Raw genomic sequence first — 25,890 nt, forward strand, 5'->3', positions numbered from 1 at the left:
GCTGTTTGGCTGTTTATCTGTTACTGCCTTTCAGGTAAGCTGCTACTAGCTCATAGCTCATCCCTTAGTGTTGACCTAGACTAAGCAAGCCCAGCTCTCTCAACTTCTTCTTATTGGCCACGTGCCCTCCATCCTGATAGCCTTTGTGACCTTCTGCTAAACCCTCTTCAGTTTTTCCACATCCCTGGGAGGGACCCGAGCCTGTGCTCCTTACTGTGCCAAGCAGAGACCCTAGCACCCTCAGCCTGCTGGCTATGGCTCATTGGTTGGTTTGTCTTATTTGCAGTAAGAATATTTTCCTTGGCTCATACTCAACTTGACATCCACTGTCACACTCAACTTGACATCCACTGTCACCCCACATCCTTTTTGGCAGGGTTGACATTCAGCCAGTCACTTCACAGCTTGCACCAGCACAAAGGAGTATTTCTTCCCAGATGTAAAGCACTGAGATTCAGGTTGAACTTCATGAGGTGAATATTTGCCTGGATTTCATTATTAATTTGACCTACATTATGTTATTGAATGAAGGCCATTTTTTAAATTTTCATGATGATTTGATCAATGTCCTACTATACTTGAATGCAAAATTCAGAACTGGCCTGAACTATGAAAAGCCACTGTGGGTTTGGGTTGTGGGGATTTTGCTAAAATTAGCTTTAAAGCATATGCATGTTATTTCAGAATTATATGATTTTCCATTATATTATGTACTCATGGTAAATTTAAATTTTCAGTCAGAATAGATATACATGCAAAAAAGAGAAAATATTGTTAGTCAGAGATAATTAAATCAATAGATGTGAATGTTTATCTGAAATGAGGCAGAACAAACACTGACAGCAGATAAAGCATGGGATGCAGAAGTTGACATGCAATAACCTATACATAAAATATATGTAAAATTGCCAAAGCTCCTAATACAGCTTCATCCATCATACATTGTTTATTTTGCAGACAAAACTCTGAGCCTTGTGTGTTTTTTTCTTTTGTTTTGTTGTTTTTTTTTTTCCTTCATTCTTGTTGCTACACTTCTCTGTTTCTCCTTTTTTGTCTTTTTGGGTTTGCCTCTTGTCTAAAAAGGGTGTTGATTAGGTGGTAAAAATGAGTCCACCCGTTGCAGTATTCTTATAAATGCTTTTTTTTAAAAGACAGCTTAGACAGCATGAAGCCTGTAAATAATTTACAGGTTTTGGAGTAGTTCACAAGACCATGTACTGGAGGTGTAATTTCCCAGCAGTAAAATTGCAAGCGAGAGAAATCATCAAAAGGCAGAATCATATTTATTATTCTCTGTCTCTTCTTTCTGTCAGTTTATCTTATTCTCTCTTTAAAGGAGAGAGGACTGGACTCAGGAAAAAACAGTTCAAGATGAACTTATGCTCCTTTTTTTTTTTTTTTTTTTCTTCTCCAGAAGGAATATATAATGCATCTGTAATGCAATTTTAAAAGACTGTCAAACAGTTATTTTTCTGTAACAGAATAAATTATATACATCTGGAGGAAAAGAAGAGTATAGGAAATGGTTTAAATGTCTCACATTTTTCTTTCAAACTATTTTTGAATTATTTTCCTTTCTTTTATAAATGAAAGCTTAGAAACATTTTTTAATTACAGTTGGTATGATGGAAGAAGTCAGCAATAACTCGACGTAAAGCCATGGCACATATTTAACAACTACAATATTAAATATCTTCCACAGAACAAGAGAAATACAGAGAACTAGAGAAATACTCTGTCCTGATAAATACGATAAAGCCAGATTTATGAGTCAGGAAAAGAATATTCTTGGACGTAAATGATGTTGGCTACATATATATTTAGATTAAAATTACTTGAGAAGAGATCTGTTCACAGTGTTGTAGAATCTCAAAGGAAAGACTCAACACAAAGAAAGAAAAGTTTGAACTAGGTATTTCTGATAAGAGTAATTGGCCAACATTGCAGATTTTTAATGAATGTCCTTAAGATACCATTACAACAAATCTCCAGAGATTGAAAAATTAAGCTGTTACTGCCAATGCTGTGGTAAAGACAGGAGGTAAATACAGAGGGTCAGCCTAGATAAATTCAAGAGGTTGTATTTATCTACTCTACTGCCTCTACTAATATACAATTCTGTGAAAGTATGTTGCCTTTTCAAGCAGTGTTCCTTTCAAACAGTGTGGTGAAACTGCAGTTAAGTGACAGAAAGAAGCACTGCCTTTAAGTAAGGTCTGTAAGTTGTTTACTTCTATAAAAACAGTCTGCTAACTTATTTTAAACTAGCCAAGAATAAATCAGACAAATTTTTCCACAATACCTCTAATTCTCCTCTAGCACGGCAACATTGAAATGCAATCAGGAAATGAGAGTCACTTTGCAGCTTTAGACTAAGGACTGGCACTGTTGGCAGTGTTGGTATTTCCTGTGGCTATACAACTTACTGTAAAAAAGAGGAGAGCGCTGTTTGCAAGATAAGCATAGTTTGAATATGAGTATTTCCTTTCTCATCCAAGGAAAAGGTAGAAAAATAGCTTTACATGTTAATAATTCATGGACTGAGATAAACATAAATACATGTTTTGTCATTCATTAAGTTTCTCAGAAAAAAAATAATTATATATATATATTGCAGAATCTGAGTTGTACAAATTCAAATGTTCAGGGTTTTCCTTTTTCAGTTCATTCAAAATGTTCCTAGCTTTTTGTCTGAAAAGAAAATACATGCAGAACAGAAAGAAGCTATGACTTCTTTTCCTAAATTTTAAAATATTGCATTGTCCTTTCACATTCCCGTTTGTCTCAGAGAGAAGGTTGTGTTACTCTTGCTTGAGCAAGTCTGGTAATGATGTAAAATAAATATCAACGTATGCTTAGAAGAGGAACTTGTGAAATGCCTTTGTTACATTTTCTACATCGAATAAATATATTGTTACATCAATGAGTATCTCAATGCTTCACTGATGTTTTAAAGTAAATATACCTGTCTTTTGCTTTCATTTATACAACTCTAAAAGGCTTCACATCAGAAGACAAGCAGCATGTTAATCCTTGAGGGACCATAGAGATTCTAGAGCACCTGAATACAGGGCGTTTTGGAAGATGGGAAAGCAGAGACACTTTAGAAAACCCTCACACCCAAATATCTAATAGACAGGGAATGCCACCTCAATTAATGGATTGCTCGTTACCTGACAAAGGGTGGATATCTTAGATTCATTTTGCTGTCCCCCTTCCCCAAAAGGCCTTGATTTGAAAGGCAGTGTGGCCCAGCAGACAGTATAGAGCTAGTCTTACCTGTGCTCTGATTCTGCCTCCATCAGTGACAGCCTCTGTGACCAGGAATAAATAGTTTTGTACTTCTGTCTCCATGACTGCTGTCTGTTTGCCTGTTCTGATCAAAGATAATTGTTTCTTACCATGTGTTTGCACATTCTTAGTTATGGTGAAGATCTGATTTTTGCTGAGAGTAAGTGACATAAATCAAAATAATCCTAGATCTACAGATCTGACATGTTTTTCAGGCAGTGCATCATCTCTCAATTAGCAAGATTATGCTATTTGTTTCTTCACATAAGCTGTCAAAGCTATGAATATCTCAGTGTTCCTTACTTGATCTAATAGAAATATCATTTGCCGTCACAGGGAAAGCTGTTATTATATTGGCAAATGATGTTACACCGTTCTTTATCTTCACATGAAGCTATTTTCTTTCCCCAGTGCTCCAGACTAGGAGCACATAAATTGGAGCCATCAGTCTGAATAGCATAGCAATGGACAAAGAAACTGAACTATGAACCTTCACTATTTCACTTTTCTTACTTTCTTTTTTATGTTTCTAGAAATACTTTTGCCTTATAGAGTTTGCCAGGCTTTTTTTCACCCACTGTATTAAGGAAGGAATTAAAGCAAAAAGAAATTAAGTGCATTGCCTAAAGTCATCTATCTGCTCAACCTTGCAAATTTAGGACTAGATACAGCAGTCTTGCCTTTGATTTTTACTGCATGACTTAGTAACTGAAACTGTATTCCGTTTTTCCTACCTCTTTACATATGCCATTTTTGTAAAGTACAGTGTTCTAATCTTCTCTTTTCTTCTCTTCTGTTTCATTTTCTCTGAAATTGCCCTACTATGACACATTCTGCTCATTCTTGCTTATATATTTCAGTTTATGAACAAGATGTAAAAAGGCAGAAGGATTTGCAAGGCTTTATTAAGACCTTCTGTGACGGGTCTAACTGCAAATGTAGTTTGCAGTCCTGCTTGTTTTCCACGCTACATAAGTGCTACTTGCAGCTGCAGGAGCCATCGCCCGTGGCCTGTGGAGACACCGACAGCACCATGCACTGCAGCACAGAGGTTGCTGCTCACACCCGTCACTCAGTTCTCAGTACTGAAATTGAGAAGAAATGGCACAGAAGTAACTTTTGTCCATTTTTTTTGTCCCTTCTCTTTAACAAGACACTTCAAAGTGATGCATATTTAATGCTCTAATATTTGGTTTAAAGTGCAAAATCAGGCTCTTGCAGCATGTTAAACTCTCACGATCATGTACGTGTTCTCTATGGTCTCCTGCACACAGGATTTGCCTGAACCAGATTCAACACTATTTATTTCTTGTGTTTAACTTTTTCCAGGAATGTCCCAGTGGTGTTGTCAATGAAGAAACGTTCAAAGAGATTTACTCTCAGTTCTTTCCACAGGGAGGTGAGTACTTGGCAAATGTAATTGGTATGACAATGTACAGAGAGTTATATTTGTTCACTCCTGAATCTGACAAAAGATCCTGTTCAAATTAACAAGATTGTTGATGGCTGGACACATTTAAAAGTATATGTTTCCGAATGAAATGCAATGATATTTACAAGAGGTCAGTATCCTGTTGTGAAGTTACCCACCTGTATTTGTGTATCTTTGAGAACAAAGTTTCTCTGAGTAGGTTATTTCCTTTCAAACTTTCTATGCAGTCTTCCCCATTATCTGTTATTCTACAAAACCTTTCACAGTAGGAATGAAAACTGTAGGAGGCACTAGAGGTGTATGTCAAATTAAAATCTAATAGCAATGGGAGAACTCCCTTGATTTCTATGGGCTTTCTCTACATAAACAAGCTCTTTTTTTCTACTCTTAATTTCAGTGAAGTAATTTCCAGGGCCTTCAATGACTTCTTTTTCTTGTCTTTTGGTACAATAAAGGTAATACACACACATATATATATTATATTTTGTCTCAAACCTCAGATTTTCTTTTAGTTTGAATAGTTTTCCTCTTTTCTTTTGCTTACTTTTAGCATTCAGTCCTCCCCCTGCATATTCTCTACAGCTCTTCAGCCCTGGCTCTTCATCTTCTCCCACAACTCTTGAGATTTACATTTTTCCCTGTTACCGTTGATAGCTCTTTCTTTTCACTTGTGTGTAAAAAACAACAAAAATTCCCAACCAAACAAAAAACTTAATTGGTAGGAACAAAAACTCTCCCCTTTCCCAATTAGTTTTATTTTAAATAAAAACCTGCAAGGTAAAGAGCAGTATTCAGTGTGGATTACCATCACCGAAATCCTCAGCAACTAGACACAATCAATAGGGAAGAAAAAAAGGCTAGATGAGTTCGCCTGCCTACTATTATTTCTTTTAAACCAGGCTAACAATCAGAGTTTCAGATATTATAATTTTTAGCTACCCTGCCTGGTGAAAATAACTTCTCTGCATGTGATTTACTACTCCTTTACTACTTTTAAAATGATAATAATAAAGAAATATGTATTTCCTATTGTTACACTGAAAACCATTTACAGGCAAAGAGAAAGCATGCCTTTTATGCAAGTAGAGTTAAAATTTACTGTTAGAATAACTGAAACCTCAAAAGCCTAGTCTTTACTAATCCAGACCTAATTGTTACAGAATAGAAATAACAATGCAATTAAAATTGTTCTATACACAATTCTTAGTTTCTATCCCTCTTCCTGGTCCTGTACTCACCTGTCCACTGCTATTCTGGGCCTTTAGGGCAGTGGCAGTATTTGGGGAAAGAGGGTTGTCAGCATCTGGAGTCCATCTCCAGCAGGAATACAATGTTCAAGTCAGTGCTTTCTTCTTCCTTGCTCTAGGATTTTCTTGGGATTATTTCTATGTATTTGCTACCACATTTTTGTGCTTTCTCTTTCTCAGTTGGTTTGCAGCTGTACATTACACCCAGATGTATTATATATGGCACCTTATACATGTGTTAGATACTATTTCTTTCTTCTCTTTGCTACTCCTAAAACCACTTTGTCCAGTTCCATGTCTGCATTTCCTCATCCAGCTGTCGGGACAGTGCCAACCTGTGCCCCGTCCCCGCTCATCCCACCCATGCCTGCATCCACTGCCTAGGATAACTGCTTGTTGCTGCTACCTACATAAAACTAGAGTTGCACCTCAAAAGTAAAACCAAACAGCCTTAGAAACCTGGCCAAGAAGAGAAATGGCTGTCACAGCTAAACTGGAGAAAAAGCTGCAGGCAAGTCATGAAGAGTCCATGCAATGTGAGCCTGACAGGCCTCCACTCTGCAGCAAGCTCTGTACAAAACCTGTGGCTTGTTAGCAGCAGCTGCTATGTTGTCTTCAGGGCTGACATGCGAGCTAAAATTTTTGGAAAAATTTGCTTTCTCTTCTCTCTTCATTTAACTTTGGTAAAATACAGTAAAAAAAAGAGTTCTTTAGAAAATCAGGATCCCATGGACTACTATAAACCCTTAGCTGTCTTTCAGTTTGGAGCCCATGCAGTGACCTTCTTCCCCCTGAAATGAAAATCGAAACTCCTGTTTACTTCAGAGGTGTTAATACTGTAGTATTTCCTGTCACCTTTGCAGCAACTTGGGCTTTAACGAAGTAGGAATTCTTTTTTGAGAAGCTTATTGAAAAGAAGCCCCATGTGTTTAAGCATGCTAGGAGAGTATCAAACCTGATAATTAATTCATCAGCAGGAGATGTTGTGTACTACTAACTGCATTTTAGCTTCTTCAGTAAAGCCATTTCAGGGATCTCAGTGAGGCCCCCTGAGAAGTGACCATTAGAAGCTAACTCCACCCACGAGCTCCACAGTCTCCACACAAAGGCCTACAGCCAAACAGTGCATAAAGACAGCACAAACAAATGTGAAAGCGTTGTGTAGTTTTCCTCTAAATGTCAGGAAAAATGTTCAGAGGAAACAGCAGAAGAGCTGATTCTCCTCACAAGAGTAACAGCACACATCAGTAATCCTAAAGTTTCTGTGGGCCTGTGCTGACCTTTGCCATTTTTTTGAGAGGTCTGGGGACCAAAGTTTATTCTTGGTTCCTCAGATTAGCTAAGCATCGTTAATTGTCTGTATTTGCATGTTAAGTACAGGGTGAGATCTCTGTATTTGAGTTTTTAGTTAGGCAGCTAGTCTGAATAGTTGCATCTGTGCAGGTATTGCCAACATGCTGTGTACAACCAAGGGCTTTGACTTTCAGTTGCAGTTAATATATTGCTTTTAGGTATGTGTGAATATTAAAAAGAAAAGTTTGAAAACACAACAAAGACAACATATTAACATGTCCTCAAGTTAAAATGTCATACATGTAGACCTGTGCCCCAAATGTCCATATAATACAAAACCAGATACAACACAGTGTATCATTATAACTTCATATAATTTGAGCAAACAGAATAATGTTGAGTAACTTTTTAAGCTTTAGGGTGACCAAGCAATCATCAAAAAGTCATTTACCAATGTCATCCAGCAAGTCACTTCATCAAGTGATGTCCAGGACTATCCAGGACTAAGGACAAGGAATCCACAAGAATATCAAGGGAGCTGTCACTGAATTGTGGTAAAATCAATGTATTTCAAAAAGGCAGAATTAGCTTTGTGAAAAACTTTATGTGCCAGAAAGGCACTCCAGCAACTTTTTAGGAACTGGGAAAACCACAGTTACACCAGTGAATGAATAGGTCCCAGTAGCTCCCCTGCACTCATGCAACAAGTTGCCTGATATAAAACTTGGGATTTCTTCTTCAGCCATGCAGATCACAGGTAAGAATCCACATAAGGAGCAATTATTGAGCTCTTCCTCCCTCAGTTATGAAGAGAATAGGTTATGTTCACAGTTTGATAAGGCTTACTCTTGAATATATAATGACTACCCTTTTCTTCCTTTTTTTTTTTTGGTCTGATATTTAAAATGTTTTAACAATGTATTTCAAAGGGATTCTGATTTAATATCTGTTCCTGCTTCAACCTGTCAAAACATCAACTTAACCAACTAGTTATGATACCAGATCTCTGGAAAGAAGACATATTTAAGAAGTAAAGCTTTTGGCTAACGTGGTTAATGTTCAAGATTTAGGGGATGGCAAGGGCATCACATTAAGAAGTAGCTGTCACGTAAACATCAGTCTACCTCACTCTGCAGTGGTTTTGAACGCAAAATTTCAGACCAGAATTGCCTGCACAAACAACCCTGAAAGAGACCTCTGAATTTTTTAGACTTTTTCAGATGAGGTTAGTAGACATAAAAATTCTGCAAAATGAGTTTATTATTATTACTATCCATATACTATCATACAAAAAGAGTATTAAATTGTATCATGTATGGACAAAAAAGAGTAAAATACTTTGTGTTAATGTTGTGATATTTAATGTAAATCTACAGAAAATGATTAGGGATGTTTCAATTTTTGTTGTTGTTGTTGTTGTTTTGTTTTGTTTTTTTAAGAAGTAAGTACCAAGAGAATGGGAAGGTACTTAAAATTCAATTTACAGTCATTATGCCTCTATAATGTGCTTTTTCTTAGAAGATGGCTTGCATACTGTTGTTGTACAATAGATGTCTCAGTAGAGGATAGAAAATGTAAACTGAAGTCAACAAGTTTACCTTTTTCAGTTAAAATAAAATTTGCCTTTTAAAGTTAAAGGGGATTTGTCTACTAGATTATACTTAAGCAATTACACTAATCTCTGGCTACATGGATGAGTGAATGAATGTCTCAGTATTGGGGGAAAATTCTCTTAAAATGTGTTAACAGACACAGGGCTTGATGGCTGCAGAGTTTGTTCTTGTAACAATTACCTTACATCACATGAAATAAACATATTGAAATAAGACCAGAGACTTCATTTACCAACGCCAGGTATGAACCTGTGAAGTGCAAAGTTTTGAGGTTTGGTATATTTGGTTTCTTGGGGTCAAGGTGGTATTTCAGGTGACCCAAAATCATCACTCCTTTTAATTAAAAAAAAAAAAAAAAAAAGTTTGAGCTGTGATGAATGCAGTTTTTCAGGTTTGATACAAAAGGTAAAAAAAGGTTTAGTGCCAAGAAATCAGAAATAGGCATCTCAGCACTGATGAGGTTTTCCCACAATAAGGGCAGTTTTCTTCTAAGGCAGGAGAAGGAACAGGAAAAAAAATCTACAAATTACTACTGTTCAGGACATGATGGTTTGCTATTATGAAAAGCATTTTCTGCATATAATGGCTAAAAATACAGTGGAGCAGAAACAACTTCCCTTGTAACTGTTCTGGCCTGAGATGGTTCTACAGCCTTGGGAAGGATCACCTTAATATTTAGGGCAGCACTTGGGCTGTGTGCGCCTCCAAGGATTTGCAGTCATGGCTGTGGACAAATTGTTCTTTATCCCAGTTTTTCACCTATAAAACGGGGCCATGACACTTCTCACTTTACTAAAAGTTTGTGAGGTTAATGTTAATTAACCTAAAATTGATGTAAATATATAAAATGGAAAGAGCAAAACAATGAATATCAAAAGAAAACTGAGATGATACGCTGTTGAATAGGCGTGAAAAGTAAACAATTAGTGAAGGCATCACTTTCCTAAAGTCATCTTTCAGAGACTTTGTGACCACTTCAGTTACTTACAGCCACTTTTTTTCAAGGTTTTTAATCACCTAGCTCTCATAAGATGCTCATGGGAATCAAGCAGCAACACAGTTTTAAGAATCTGCTTCTCTGGATAGGATTTTATCTCACCTATGGCTGTCAACAGCTATACAGCAGCCAGGCTGGTGATATATACTGCTGAAGTGATATAGCATAAGTTTTGGCACTGGTGCCTGTCCCTGTGCCACTTTGTTGTGCGGTGCATTGAGCCCCGAAAGCAGCAGCAATTTTCTGACCAGCTCATCTTCAGCTGGGGCAACACGCCTGTCTCCAGAGTAAAAGTGATACGCCAGATGCACAGATGGTAGTGCCCGCTTTCCTCATTTAAAGTGACAAATGAACACATTTTTCTTATGTAACACAAGAGAGATCCACTATCACAGTCATTTAACTGGTAAAGTAGCGTTCCCATTGACACAGACTGCTTCAGAGTACATTAACATGACTTCTCCGCTATTTGTTCAGACATCAGTGATTAGTAGTTCGCATGCAGCAGTGGTAATGAAAATGAATAAAAATACTCTAGTCCAGATTTTCACAATTTCTTTTCCAGTTTAGTTACCCATATACTTGCACTTGTAATTTATCCCTCCTGCCCCACCAAAAAAAATAAGTTTAAGCTGACTGGAAAATTTAGCCTTAGTTGTTATCAAAATATATCTTCCTATAAAAATATTTCATGAAATGAAATTAAATTAAATAAGATGTGCTTACTATGAAATAAGACATGCTTACTGTGAAATATTCTTACTGTTTTAAATTGTAGATTCCACAACTTATGCACATTTTCTGTTTAACGCATTTGACACTGATCACAATGGATCTGTAAGTTTTGAGGTAAGTGATGCTGTTACTTCCTTTATGTTTTCTTCAATGTTTTGACATTCTTTGTAATGAAGTGAAATTTGGTCAGTTTTATTATATGGATCACATAAAATTTAGTTTATGTGGCTAAAGTTTCAAGTTTTTCCAACGTGTTAACAAAAGTCATTATTTTACAATTGTGTATCCCAGAATTTTAACTCATACTGTGCTGCTACATTAACTTTTTTATAAATCTGCTAACTTAAAAGGTAACCCAATTTATTCACAAGTTATGTAACAGAATCCTTATCCTCCTGCCTGTCTTCAAGATGAGAACTCTGATCCAAATAACATTACAGCTCAGCCAAAATAGGGTTGCTAATAGCCTCTATTGTTTTCCAGAAGAAGGTTCTACCAAACAAAACGAAACAAAACAAACAAACAAAAAAACACCTCTATAGCAAATATATTTAAAAGCACAAGAGTTTAAAATTCATTCTTCCTCCATTTACATGCCAAATCTTCAAACTTCTGCCTTTCCCTGCTGAGGCTGACGTCATTACCTGCAAAGGCTGACATCATCAATACAAAAATGATGACAAAAAAGGCAACTCCCTGCAATAGTTAGATGAAAACAGGGTATACTGCAAAGGAGCCATTACTTTAACGTATAGAATTAAGAGATCTCCCAGTTCTTCTGCAAAACAATATTTACTTTGTCATATTGTGCTTTGTTTTGTTTTTCAATTGACAGATGGTATCCTTACAACTTGAGATTGGTTTAGGATTAAATATATCCACTGTAAATTTGTTTAAATGCCCTATACGTGTTTTTATGATTTACTTGACTGAATGATGTTGTGAGATCTGAGGGAATATCTTTTAAAAGTATTTTCATTCTTTTATTATTGATGTAATATGGAAGGAGAAGTATTGCCAAGCAGATGCACTGTGATCATAAACCTAAACCTCACCTGGGAATATAACCAGAGCATTTTGTGGGAGATTACTTGCATTTATTTAAAAAACATGAACCCCATCTGCCTCTTTCCAGGCAGCTGAAAACAATGGGCCTGGTGGAAGCAAAAAATGGAGCTTTTATTCACGTCTTCTGTATGTAGGCTAATTCTACAAGGAATCCTTCTGGTCATATCAGCAACAGCAGAGACAATACTAGAAAACATTTTTAGCATCAATATTTGAGAAGTATTTCTGCTGTTATCATTAGGAATAATGAGAACAAAATAAGTTTTTGTAGCTTTCCTGAACAATTTGTTCACATTTGTATCTCAAAAAGAAAGACTTATGAAATGCAATAGATGTAAAGCCTTTTTTGAGGGATGTGAATATCTCAAAGTGCAGGTCTATGTTCGAAAGAGGCTTTGGAACAAATGAAAATAGGAAAATAAAGCATTTTTTTTTATCATTGAGAGAACAGACATTTTCCAACTTGCTTTTGTCCACTATCGACTCAGAGTGACCCAGACTTTGATTTCATTTGCACTAGCTGTAAATCCAGCACAACTCCAGTGCTGTCAAAAGACTCTCTATTTCTGTGTCCTCGTACCATGCAGCAGCTTCATATTTATAAACTATACAATAACCACTCTAAAAGCATCCTGCTAAGGTTAAAAATGTTTAGATTTTTTCTAATTGTGTAAAAGTAGCTCTGAATCATGGAAGTAGTAATTTTTTTTCCTGATCATTTTTTATCTCAGATGCAACTGCCATATCTTGTCTAAACCAATCCACACTCTAGCTTTCTAATTCTTATTAGGAAGAAAAAAAAAACAACACAGCATAAAGGTGGGAAAAAGGGGGTGTGATTTATAAATAATCATTCATCACAGTGTAGGAGTAAATACAATTTAATATAATGATCTAAGAAGAAAAATGCTCTTTGGCTCTCTTCTGTGTGAAAAGAACAGGAAATTTTGAAATGAACTGGCAGAACTAGAAATATAACTTGTAGGGGTAAGAGTTTGTTGTTGTTATTGTTGTCTGTTGCAATCTCCTTTTTCTAATGAAGCTGTGGTAGCTGGAATTGCAAAAAAGGAGGACAAAATTTGTTCTTTTTTTCCCTCAAATTTTCAACCATCAACAATGAAGTATTAGACTTTAGCACTTTTAGACTTTTAGACTTTTAGTACTTGTTGTACTTGTAAAACCCATACCTTCATTAGATGAGATTGCTTAGTGAGATTGCTACATATGTGAAATTTTGCACATCCCTAAATCTGTATACTCTCTAGTAAGAGTCAGATGAAACATTTTGTACAGCATAAGAACAGAATCACAGAATCATCTAGGTTGGAAGAGACCTCCAAGATCACCTAGTCCAACCTCTGACCTAGCATTAACAAGTCCTTCACTAAACCATATCACTAAGCTCTACAAAAACACAAAGCTCTACAGAAACACAAATGTGATTCACATTTTGCTTAAAAAAAACAAGAATCTGTAGGTAACTGAGTAAGTGTTTTGAAGATTTCAGGTCATCTGGTTTTAGGCCCTGTGTATCCAAAGGTGAAAATGACACAGGTATTTAGAAGCCTCTCTTCTAATGATTTTAATGGTAAAGTGGTATCCAAACTAGATTTATTTGATGGGTCTAGTACTTCTAGGCATATGTCAGTAACAAGTTTGGGGATAATAAGGTGTTTGAATGGTGTCAACACTTTGAAATTTGGAGATGATAAAGAGGAAAAAAAAAGAAAATGACAGCTATTTAACTTCAGATACGTAGTCAAAGGTAAAGCACAATGCATCCACAAACAAATATTCAAATCAATGCCCTTAGTCCGCTGTAAATGCAGATTAACGCTACTCTAAATGTGATCTTGTTGAAAGGAATTTCACTCAGTAATCCAAATTCTCAGTGCCTTAAAATACAAAAGCTGTGCCAAATGCAACAGATATTCAAAGATTTTGGTCATTTTTAATCAAAAACAAACTTGCATTTGTTTCTCCTAAAATGATTCATTATCTCTTAGCAAAATTGTTGGTGAGTTTCTGATTACTTTATTTCTCAGCTGTACCCTCAGAATTTTGCATTAATTAATGAATTAACAAGCTTGCTAACTCATTTCTATCGGAGAATCAAGAATTAACCTACCTAGTTATGTCTTCTTTTATGTCCTGAGATCAAAGACATCTTTAGTATTTAATTAATAAGAACAGTAATGAACAGTCATTGTCTCCAAGACAGTAACAAGGTGTTTACTGATTTTAATTAACGTCTTCAAGTGTGATTCTCTGTGTTAAACATAGAAAAGCCTTGTTTATGTCATATATGAAATAAGCTAATGTTTCTCAGGGCACCTGTGATTTCAAAGGCATTTTGATACCAGCTCGTGTAAAGTAGCTACAGAGAAATATAGTTCCTCTTAACAGCAGCTCCTCCATGTCATTGCTAACCTTCATTGTCCTAAAGGCATCAGTGCCCCACCACTGCTGTGACTAACATTCACTGTGTGATTCCCTCCCAAAATCCTAAGGGCTAAATCCCAAAATGGATGTCAGTGCCTACCTGCTTCTTCTGGCCTTGAACAAGACACAAAGGAACATGTGATCAGGTGGAATAATTTCAGGCTTTCCTATGAATCACACTATTCCCAGAGTGCACACTAGTAAGCTTGCTAATTAATTTATTAATGACTGGTTCTCCCCAAAGATTTACTGAGGGATGAAGCAATCAGAAAGTCATCGACAACCGTGCTAAGAGATAATTTATCACTGCTGGGAAAAACACCAAATAGAAGTAAATCACAGACCACAACCAGAGGCTCTGCACAGCTCTAGCGTGGCACTGGCAGCTGGGCAGGTGATAACAGCAAGCATACAGAGGCTCTAACATGGGTGCAACGATGCTCCGCTTTACAGCCCTTCAGTGAGCCATCCCCCTTTCGTGGAGAATAAATTATATACACAAGAGTGTTTGACATTCGATCGAGGTCTTCACAAATACTTGCAGGCTCATCAGGAAGCTAAAAAGTTGGAAATAAGGAGCTGTGGAAAGGAATAAGGGCAAGTACCAAGAGCACATAGCTTCTGTGCTTCTGTCACAGAGTGAAGAGAGACCCAACAGAGAGGTGTGCCTGAGTCTGGCCCTCCTCTGAGTTTCAGACTCTCTGCCCCTAGATCTGATGCACCTTCCTGTGATTAGGTGCTCAGCTGGGCAGGCCTTCTGTCCCTCTCAGTGGACAGTGTTGGCGTCCTTAGGGGATGTAAGTGTCCAAGCAGTACTATCTATCTTGCTTCAAAAATAAATAGTCTCTGAAAGTAGAAAACCTCTCTCTCCAGGAGCCAGATGCCTAAACCAGGAAAGAAAACACATCTGGGTACAGTAAATATTGTAATGGGGACTTGGGTTCATGCTAAATGGAGTCCCTGAGTCATGTGTCATTGAGGTGCTGGTAACAAAAGTGTAGACAGACTCTCTCCAAGCTTATCAGCTACACTAAGTACTGTTGCTCCACCATAGCATTTGGCACTGGATCACAAGCTTAACAGCTCACAGAGCTTCATCACTCCTCTCGTGTACAATGCCTTCCACTAGGCAGGGACTTGTTCTGTTTGAGGATCTAGCATGAAATGCCCTGTGGATTCAGTCTGTGTCCATTGAATCAGATTTTCCATTTATACGTTGTTTTATTGTTATATTCTTAAATCATATGAAATTAAATATCTAGAAAGATATCTTCTCCTAACTAGTCCTTATTCAGCTCATCACAACTTCCTCTTATAAGCCCTTCTTATTGTTCCTGAACCGGACTGCTGCACTGGGTGACCCCAGGGAGCTTTCAGACAAAGGTGGTGAACCTAAACCAAATTCTGTGTGATTCCCAAACACCTTCATGCAATATGGAAGGAGGTGATCTGCTCTTGCAAAGTTTAGAGCAGACACCTGGAAGGTTTTGAGCTTTTTCAGCTTTTACAAGGACATACATTCCTACAAAGTCAAGGTTTTTTGATGCATGTTTTTTAATACTGACGATAGAAGGGCTGCCTTGAATATGGGGATATAAATAATGCCAGTAAGCCAGCTAACATATGGGTGGCACCTCAAAGAAAGGAAGAAAGAGAAACAATCAGGAAAAGGCAAGTAGATACGATTTAAGCATCAGAATAAATGCAAAGATGTTGCTGGCGCCAAATTAAATTCAGAGCTCTGAAACATAATACTTTAAGAAAATAACATTATTGGAGACCCTTGCAGAGGTTCAGCAAATGCTACATCAAGAATGCAGTAAAACAGTGCAGAAGAATGTGAAGAAATAGTACTGGATTAAAAAGGTTAATTGCTAATGCTGTAATGTGATCAAATCTGTTCTGAATTTCTTGGACATTTTAATACTTAATATTACGTTGTTAAAGAGCTGTTTGGAGATTTAACCTGGTGACCCTCAATTAGTCACTGAGATGTAGACAAGAGAAGTTGAGCATAACTCTTTTCAAGATTCATGTATTAATTTACCCCAAAGGGCACATGTACCAATAAGAGAGAAATTTATGAGAGACTAAGAAAACCCAGAACATACTACCTGAATTGTTAAAAAGACCGAAGCTGTCAAAAGAGCTATGCTTACTAGACCATCTGACACTGTGATATCTGTGTATTCTTGACTGCATTGGGTATACTTATTTGTCTATGTGGTACATCAGGCCTTTGTAATTTATGGCTAACCTCCATGCATTCTTTTCCATTGTTCCTGTTTAAAGAAAATGCACAAACATTGCCAGTGGTGATACGAAACCATTCAGCTTTTGTAGTCTCTGCTTTAGTGTTACTCTAAGACTTCCTTTGCCAATAATGTAAAAACGCACATTTAAATATAAACTTTTTCAGGACAATTTCACAGATTTATGGGTTTACAAACTTATCAAACAGAATTGGGTAGAGGAGAAGGGTAGGAAAAAAAAAAAGCTGTTATTTTAAAAAATACAGTTAATGTGCTATGAAACGCAGAAGACAGATGACAACACATCCTGATTGATATTTTCTCCGATCTAGAAGATGTTCATGCAATGTAAATAAGGTTTGTGCTATTAAAAGAATATGAATTATGAAGCCAAACTCTAGTTCTAGCTCTAGTGTAATGTAAGTATGTGTACTGTTATAATTGTTTGTCAGCTGATCAAGACCATAGAATGACATTCCCATTAGTTATTGCTAACCTTATGTTAATTTGTTAGTGATCTATATCAAATACTTCATGTATATAATCTCAATAGTCTTCTGATTTACTTCTGTGGAGTAGTTCTATAGCATTAGAGCATTGGTGGGTAACAAGACCATTAAGGCGTCATGGGGACATAAAATAAGTATATTCCTTATCAGATTTCCAATAAAAGGTTTAAGTACTGAGGTGTATTGTGGCACACATGAGGTTTTAATGTTGACTGCACAAGACTGATCCAAGAGGTCTGGGAACCACGTATTCCGCTTCCAACAAGGCATATATACAACAAGAATGGAACATTCCTTAGTGGATAATTCTCCCAAAATTGGTCTCCTATGCTAAGATTAATCTAACTCCCACTTAAGCTTTGTTCTGGACCATTAAACCATGGGGGTTGCTCTTCCTTGGTAGCAAGTTCAACAAGGACTTCTTATGCGAGGCATTTCAGAGGATGAATACACTAATAGAAAATGATGGCTTATTTTATAGAAAATTACTCAATTTACTTATTATTAGTGTAGCATATAGTGCCTAGATCTGTAATTATTTAAATAACCAGCAATCAGTAACACTTGCTGTCAAGTGAAAGAAATAGAAACAACACACCTTTCAAGACTTCTGTGATTCTGATGAATGCATTAGTCTGCATTTCTGAGTGTTTGTGAAAAACTGCTTAATTCCAAACTGACCCAGAGCTTTTGTCTATTTAGGATTTTGTTATGGGTCTCTCAATTTTACTCCGAGGGACAGTACAGGAGAAACTCAACTGGGCTTTCAATTTGTATGATATAAATAAGGATGGATATATAACTAAAGAGGTAAGGTCTACTTTTTACATTAATCACTGAAACTAAAGGTTGTATACACAAGGCCTGTTTTGAAAGAAGAATGGCTTCAGAAGCAGCCTTGTCAAATTAGACATGTCAACCAATAAACATACAACATATTATGAAACTAAACAAGCTAAAAATAATTTTCTCATTTTAAAGGCATATATAGAAATTGAAAAGGAAAAATTATCACAGAAATAATGGATGGCCAAAATTCTTCAGGTACAGAGACATTTGGCTTCTACTTTTTTTTTTTTTTCACTAGAATAAAGTAGTTTGGTAGGATATTTGGACCCAAGAAAATTAAGTGGGCTTCAACCATAATTCATTTTTTGAATCTATTTCTATTCTAAATAGAAATAGAATCTATTTCTATTCTAAATAGAAAATTCTATTCTATTTCTAAAATTTTTACTTGAAACATACATATAAAAAGATTCTTAAATCCTTTATACTGCAAAGATCTAACCACACCTGATGGTGGGACCAAATCTGTGGCTTCATAATTTTTTTTTCAACAGTAGGTCTTTATATAGATATTTTACACTTTTGGTTTTGCACTTTGAGAGATACTTCATGATTACTACAGAAGGTCAATCTACAAAATAATCTCTTCATCGTACTGGCAGATGACGTATTTATGATTATCCTTACAGTTTTCATAACCCACGCTATTAACAAAATTCTTTTTTTTTTTTTTTTAATAAAGAAGGAAGACTTTTTGCATGTGTGCAAGTGTATGTATGGGTGTTTCTTCTTTCTTTTGAAAACTCAGTTGTATGAAGGTGTGTGCTTTAACACGCTGTTACAGAACTTCTTTTCCTGGTTACTTTTATTCACTAGGCCTCAGGAGACTCTTCCCACAATCAGTGAACTTGCACATATTCTAAATCATTTAAAAATGATTTAAAATCAGAAACATTCCTCTGAATCTATGAAAGATGAATTAATATGCTAGAATTTCTAGGAACATACAGTTCATTCTTGAAGCTATTCTATCATAAAATAGTAAAATCTCAAATTTTTGTTCTAAAATGTAAAACTTAGAAACCTGTTCTGAGCCAAAACAGTATCTACAATGCAGCTTGCATTACACAGACATATTTTTTCTCTTCAGGAAATGCTTGATATCATGAAAGCAATATATGATATGATGGGGAAATGCACTTATCCTGTTCTCAAGGAGGACGCACCTAGACAACACGTGGAAACATTTTTCCAGGTGGGTGAGGTAACATAAGGAACTAAAAAGACTGCTCTGTTAGCAGGTACGAATAGATTTTCTTTGTTGTAATAGTTTTGCATATCCTATCAATTTTGTTATCTTTTTCCCTTCTTTGTGGTTCCATCCCAAGTCACTTGTTTCTCGGATCTACTCACCACACCTTGCCTTTTCAACAAGCAGCTCTTTAAATTTATTCTAGTGTATCACTTCTTACATCTTTCCAGCATTTTGGCCTGGTTGTTCCCTAGGCTGATACATAACCCAAATGAATAATAAAAAGGACTTGTTTTATGTACGATTATCAGTATGATAATCATACATTTTTATTCTTTTTGAACAGAAAATGGACAAAAACAAAGATGGAGTAGTGACCATAGATGAATTCATTGAGAGCTGCCAGAAGGTAAGTACCCAGTGAAGCGTCAAACCCCTATCAGTTGGCTAGTGCTACCATAGTGCTACACAGTTTTTTTGGTGTGACAGTGAGCAGAACAGCATTTTTTTTTCTGTAGTTCATAGCAAAAAAAGGTTCGTCACATTCAGCTAAATGTTTATTTCTACTGTCTGCCCAGGCTGGGGAACATTCCTGTTACAACTAGCATATAGTCATAGCAATAATAATAATAATATTGCTTGAAAATTTATCATATATAGGAATGTTCCTCCAAGAGAGAGTTTTAGGACTGAAGGTCTTAAAAAGGGCGAGTAGAAGGAGCTTGCAAAGTGTTAGATGGCAAGAGTTAACAGCAGGCAATTTTTTTTTCATTGCAAAGGAGTAAGAACTGACTGTGATTACCAGTTGCAAGTGTTTACACTGCTCAGGTGGCTGTTAATTTCCCTCAGCTGCTGAAAGCAGCTCATTGCCTTTGGAGCCACGAATGAGAATAAATTTATGTAGCAGGGATTACAGACTCTTTTCACTCTTCTGCCCTTTGGGAACTGGCTAGCTTTTGGACCAGGAGCCGCTATGAGAAAAGGTAAGTTTTGCTTTCAGAAATTTAAGGAACTACTATTAATGTGTTGGTTTAAAAAGGCAAGAAAAAGAAACATGATATAGTACAAAATAACTGTGAAGTGTTGTATTAGACCTAGTGATGAGATGGGGTAAAAAAAAACAAACAGTGCTATTTATTGCAGTGAAAAATATATGGAATTGTAGCAGTGTTCAGCTGGTACATCCACCTTGTCCAAGCTGACTGATTAACATGAAGCTGACAGAGACCAACACTACAGACTGTGTGTATTGCTTCTTACCTCCTACGCCAAGAAGCATACAGTAGGCAAGAGACAGGATAGAACAAGACCAGCAAGAACAATGCAGTTAGTGAGTGATAGATTTATAATCATATGGAATATGGAAAGCTGACATATTGAAGATGTTCTGCTATTTGTCTCTTGTTTTATGTGTCTGCAGTTATTCCTTGGAATTGCCTTCATGATTTAAAAGCAGTAAGATACAGAGGGGTCACAAACACTTATTAAGTGAGTCTTTGATCAGTTTTAATCCACTGACTTTGGTGTATAAAGGAAACAGCTCTTCTAACTGATTGTTCTGTGTACCCTTAGTAATAGGTACTGGATAGTGTCCTATCTGTCAGCAGTGCTACATCAAGCATGGTTCTAGTTCATCAGTCTTGTTCAATATGAATGAAAGGTATTTGCTCTGATAAAGCTGAAGGATCATCTGAAACAGAGATAAGATTCGTTTCCCATCTGAGGTCTGCTGAGTTCTGGAACTTAAATCAAACTCCAGCCTGAATGTGATAGTGATTATGGCAATGGACTGCATGATTCATTTTCAAAAAAAATTAGTACATTCAGTAAGGAATCGCTTGTTCTCCTTTTCCAATGTGATTCACACTTTCTCACTTCTGTTGGAAGATTTCTTATTTATCTCTTCTGATTATTCAGAATATACATGATAGAGAGAGATCCTCTAAATCGTTACACCATTCTCTCTTCTTAATGGACAGGTCATCTTGACACTTTTCTTCACTTTATTTTAACTTCAAAGGTGGCATACAAAAAGTACCTTGCTGTCTAAATTTTTGTCTCTCTACCTATGAAGACCTGTTCTCTTATTAAGCTCTGAGCTGCAGTGTTTAATTCATGTTTACATCAGGATTTTGTTTCAGAAACAAGATCTGGATTTTGGATTCAACCTGAATCTTTCAAGAAACTTTATTCAGAAAGTGTGCTCTGTTAATGTGGTTTCAGTATTTATTTTCAGGATTACGTTTCTTCCAAAGGACAGTAGTGGCCTCTTCCTTTTAAAACACAGCTGTAGGAAAACCTTTTGCTAATATCTTAGTAGGTACAAGACTGATCTAGAAAAATAACGTTCAACTTCCTTTATTTTCTCAGCATGCAGTGATTTGCATTACTCCAGGACTGAGAATTCTCGTTCATGAGTACTTAACAGTGCCTAGAGCAAACTTAGATAATTCTGTGATCTCTCCTATAGTAAACTTGTCTGTGTTTTAGACATGACATGAAATATTTTTTATAGCCTTTCTGTATGTTCTATGGAAAAAATAGGGTTACCAGTATTGCTTTTTGTTCAGCACCTCTTTTCCAAGATGCAAAATACTCATTTAATTCAATTTTTCCACCTAGGGAAAAAGTCCAAACCTGTAACCACACCTGACCTCTGTCTGGACCATTTCTAGTTCTGCTATAAACTTTTGCTTACCTGAATCTTTTGCTACTGAATCTGGAAACTCAGGACGGGGCACAGCATGCTTCCAGTTCCCTAGACTTTTACATCTATGTTGGTTTCTTCATCTGTGAACCCTCTTTTGGCATTAAGGCTGACATCTGAGCAAGTCTACTCAAAACCTTCCCTGCTGGTTTGCATAACAAATGACTCTACCTCAAACCCTGAATTGGGAATGCCCATTGATGAATAGTCTTCTCTCATCACTGGGTATAAGGACCTATCTCTGACCATGACAAAGAAAGGACTGCAGAAGTATTTCCTTATCATCATAACTCATTTCCTCACTTCTGTCCTCTCACTGCTTGGTGCTGGTGGGAAGTGGCCTGACTCAGGCATTGCTTCATATCTACAGCAACACCATGAGGAACAAAGGTGAAGAAGTAAGGCATGCATGGTGCAAAAGTGAATGACTTAAAGGACCTTCTGATAAAGAAAAAAAGGTTTCTGGGACAGATTTTCTGCAAGAGTAATCCATTCTGTATGGAGTCCTGATAGGTCTGGGCTAGTCTGAAGAGAGCAAAGGAGCCATATCAAAGTTCAGGAAGAAAAACCTCAAAGTGAGCTTGCAGTTAGGTCAGGCCTGGCAAAGCCCATTCATCCATATTTTGTACTTTATATGGACTATGCAAACACCACCCTTAACACCTTGAGTCAGGAATCTAAACAAAGCTATTACAAAACATTGTTCAGGAAAATGTACTGGGAGAAAAAAAAAGAGGCAAATAAGAAAGATTAAGGTATTTTAGAACTCTTTGCTAAGTATAAATCAAGCATCTGCATTTTTCTGAAGATGGAAAAAACATACTAAAAGCCACCATGTTCCAAACATCACGACAAGTCTGTAATTTCTTCTGAAGACCCTTCCCATCTGACTGAATAAAGGAGGGGCATTTAGAAGGCTTCTGTATTGAAGCAGAAAACTTCAGAAATATGGAGCTGATTTTAGAAAACAGCTAGTTTCATTAGTAATGATACATGTATTAGGAAATGTTCTTCATTTAGAAAGTGTTTTGACATGTTTGCTTAGCTAAACTTCATTGCTAATGTATATACAAAACATTTTTATATGATTAAATGACAAATGATTCTAGTCAAAGCAAACATTTTAACCTCACAGCAATGAACTTCAAAGGTATATATTGATATTACAAAACAATGCAGTGGAAAAAACTTAAATTACTGTAAATTAAAATAAACTTAGTAAATTTCATATGCAAACTTTAAAAGCATTAAATTTTTCAGTTAGGTATCATTGCTTTGATAAATTACTTTGCTAGTGAAAAATAGTGTATGGATCACTTCTTACAGCAACACCACTTGAGATGCCATATAGAATCAAAGATGAAAACTCTACTGTGCATGTGTCGTAACAAAATGAGAAAATTACTCAGTTGTCATTTTCTACGAAACAAATCAACCCTAGACTGAACAGGGAATAATTTAACTGTGATTTCATGCTTAATCATGTGTTATTATTGGAATATTAATGTACAGAAGGCCTACAGACCTATCAGTTGTGGACAGCACTGATAATCCGAGAAGTGTTTTTGTCTGCACTCCTTTTATGAAATGTTCTAAAATAGTCAGTCTTATTTATTCATTTGAATTAAAGGTGATCAGTTTCTCTCTTGAGAAAATACTAAGTGGTATTAATTCAGGTTAAAAAATAAAAATCATTAGTGGTATCAACAATAGCTCAATGAACGTGTAACCTACCCTTGCAACTGGACTGGTGATGCAGAAGTGCCACCACCAAATACAGGCTATTAGAAGTAAACTCTTTCTTCTGTACAACGAAAGGTATACATTATAAACAATTTCTTTTTTTCTGACTGCTGTGCTGTTACTAATAGAAATTGGAGTGCAGAGTGATGCATCAGTAAACATTGGGCATTACTTAGAATTTGAAGGTTTTGTTGCCTATCTAATGCAAAGCAGAAAGTAGAATCAGGAAGCTGTCAGCATCTTTCAGTGTGAACACACACAAAAGATAAGCTGAGGAGTAAAAGTGTTTGGTGGTATCTGGGGAATTGACTGATTCTTCCAATCAAAGATCCACACTTAAATCTATTTTATTTTAGTCAACCATAACTATACAATAGGATGGGTCAGAATTGGAAAAAAAGGCTTTGGTGTATGATACGCAATACTAGTAATTTCATGTACTGTATGTTATGTAGTAATTCCTGATTCACACTACAGATATAGAAATCATTCCTTGAGTATTTGTCTATTTATACTTTCTTAAATTGGATACAAATTTATAACCTCCAAAATACTGCAGACCATATTTTCTTAACATGCTTATGCATTCCTGACAGAGTAGTTTTGGTTTAATTAATGTACACAAATTAGGAGTAGATCCATTAACAGCCATTTTCTGTTAACACTTTCTCCAAACAAGATGAAAAATAGACATTGTCATTACATATGTACAGTTAGTTCCACCCAATTTCACTATAGATATTTGCCAACTACATTTGTAATGGTGTATGACTTTTGTGTTTGTTTTATGCTTTTTTTTCTTTGTTACAGGATGAGAATATAATGCGATCCATGCAGCTTTTTGAAAATGTGATATAAAGAAGGCATTAGGTCAACATCTAATGGACAAACATGAGCTATTCTGCAATACTATCCAAAAGATGGATTTCCCACTTTACCATAAATAAAATTACTCAGCTTCATACTGAGACATGTATTATGCAAATAAGTCTTTTTTCTATTAGAAAGCTTCCCCCTCATCTTTTCAAATTATACTATTTAGCATCTCAACAGTGGGTACTTAACAAGATTGTTCTGAAAAGTTAGGTTTTTATTTCAAAACCCCCAAAACAGGACCCGACTTTATGCAGCTTTATTATCATTCCAACCCCTAGATAAAATAGATTTAATCTCACAAGGAGATTAAATAAATACTTAGTTTTGCTACTCATTTGTACTGGATTCAGCTCCAGGTATTTGAGTGTATTTATTAAATCTCAGCTTCTAATTTATACAGAGGCATTACCATGTATTTCCTTTCCACGTTTGTATGGTGTAGTCCTCAGTTTTTTAATAATAATTTAACTTAATGTGCTATGTGCAATGTGCAATGCACAGCTTGCTGCAATTGCCTTCCACCTTTAACTTGCTTCTCTCCTCTTCGAAAAAGAAGACCAAAACCCCAAGCCTAACAAAATAAATAACTTGAGAGGAAGAGATGTTATGTAACACAAATTTAAAATAATTGCTTAGGTAGATTTATTCCCTAAAAAATACTAGTAAGCTTCTATTAATCATACTTATCTATTAAATCTGCATTTATTTTCTCATGACATGAATATCAGGAGTCCTTACATACTATATTACTAATTATTCTTGGGCATATACACAAAGATCTTTGCTTAAAACTAAGAATCTTCTGACCTTGAATTTTTCATGAAGAAAACTTAACTGGATCCTAACACTGTGTTCATGGGTATGTGTCTTGTTGCCTTTAATGAAGAAAAAAACCCACGAAGTTCCTTTGAAACTTCCGTTCCTCTTCAGTGCACAGACTGAATGTCACTATGTAGTAACATCTACTAATAATGAATTCTAGACAGGATAACATCTGTGTCAGCTTTTCATAATATCTTTAATTATGAGAGAGAATTAGGAAAAAAAAATGAAGCTTCAGCTATACAATATCATCTATGTGTGAAAAATGCATTAAATTTTTAGGATAATTTCTTCATTAAGATTGGAGCAAGCTTTATCTAGATTCAGAATTAAAACGTATGCCCCCTCCAATACATGTAATTTTTAAGATATGTTGTCCAGAGATTTATGCCAATACTTCAAAATAGGTGAAATGCTATCAGAGGTAAGCCAATCTTCATTGTGACATTGCTGCAGAAAATGTGAAATGGGATTAATGAAGTAGAAAGAATGTGGCAAATGTTCTTTCGCAAAAAAAAAAAATCAGGTATCTATTCTGGTGTAGAGATGGGATGTTAGAGGCATGTTGAAGGCTGCTCTGCTATCACCAGTGTAGGATAAGAGTAGTACAATACATGTACACCTGAAATTTGCTGCAGCGTGTTTGTGTAAACTAAATGTGCACATTTTGTAAAAAAAAATAAAATAAGAAATAAAGTAAACAAAGAAAAACCAGCATGATCAATTTTTTGTGTTGTTAAATAATTGTATTTCTTCAGATTTAACATTTCTGCCAACAAAATTAATTTATTTTAAAAAGCTTAAATATACATATCTTGACTT

At 35.9% G+C, this 25,890-nt stretch overlaps 2 protein-coding genes across 13 annotated transcripts in view; one reads left to right on the forward strand and one right to left on the reverse strand.

Annotated features, from left to right (window-relative positions):
- Positions 1-25,779, forward strand: part of KCNIP4 (potassium voltage-gated channel interacting protein 4) — a 436,947-nt gene extending 411,168 nt beyond the window's left edge. For 10 of the 12 annotated variants that reach the window (XM_080590891.1, XM_080590887.1, XM_080590892.1 and 7 more), the window contains 6 exons: positions 4,621-4,690; positions 10,652-10,722; positions 17,582-17,689; positions 18,819-18,923; positions 19,267-19,329; positions 24,181-25,779. In XM_080590891.1, the coding sequence (XP_080447017.1) occupies positions 4,621-4,690; positions 10,652-10,722; positions 17,582-17,689; positions 18,819-18,923; positions 19,267-19,329; positions 24,181-24,228 (465 nt within the window). In that variant the 3' untranslated portion in view covers positions 24,229-25,779. The other 2 variants (XM_080590889.1, XM_080590890.1) reach the window with 2 other exon arrangements.
- PACRGL (parkin coregulated like) overlaps positions 1-25,890 on the reverse strand; it is a 61,623-nt gene that overhangs the window by 22,535 nt on the left and 13,198 nt on the right. The gene's annotated exons all lie outside the window — the stretch shown is intronic.

Source organism: Anser brachyrhynchus (assembly GCF_964034855.1).
Source record: "Anser brachyrhynchus genome assembly, chromosome: 4".
NCBI lineage: Eukaryota > Metazoa > Chordata > Aves > Anseriformes > Anatidae > Anser > Anser brachyrhynchus.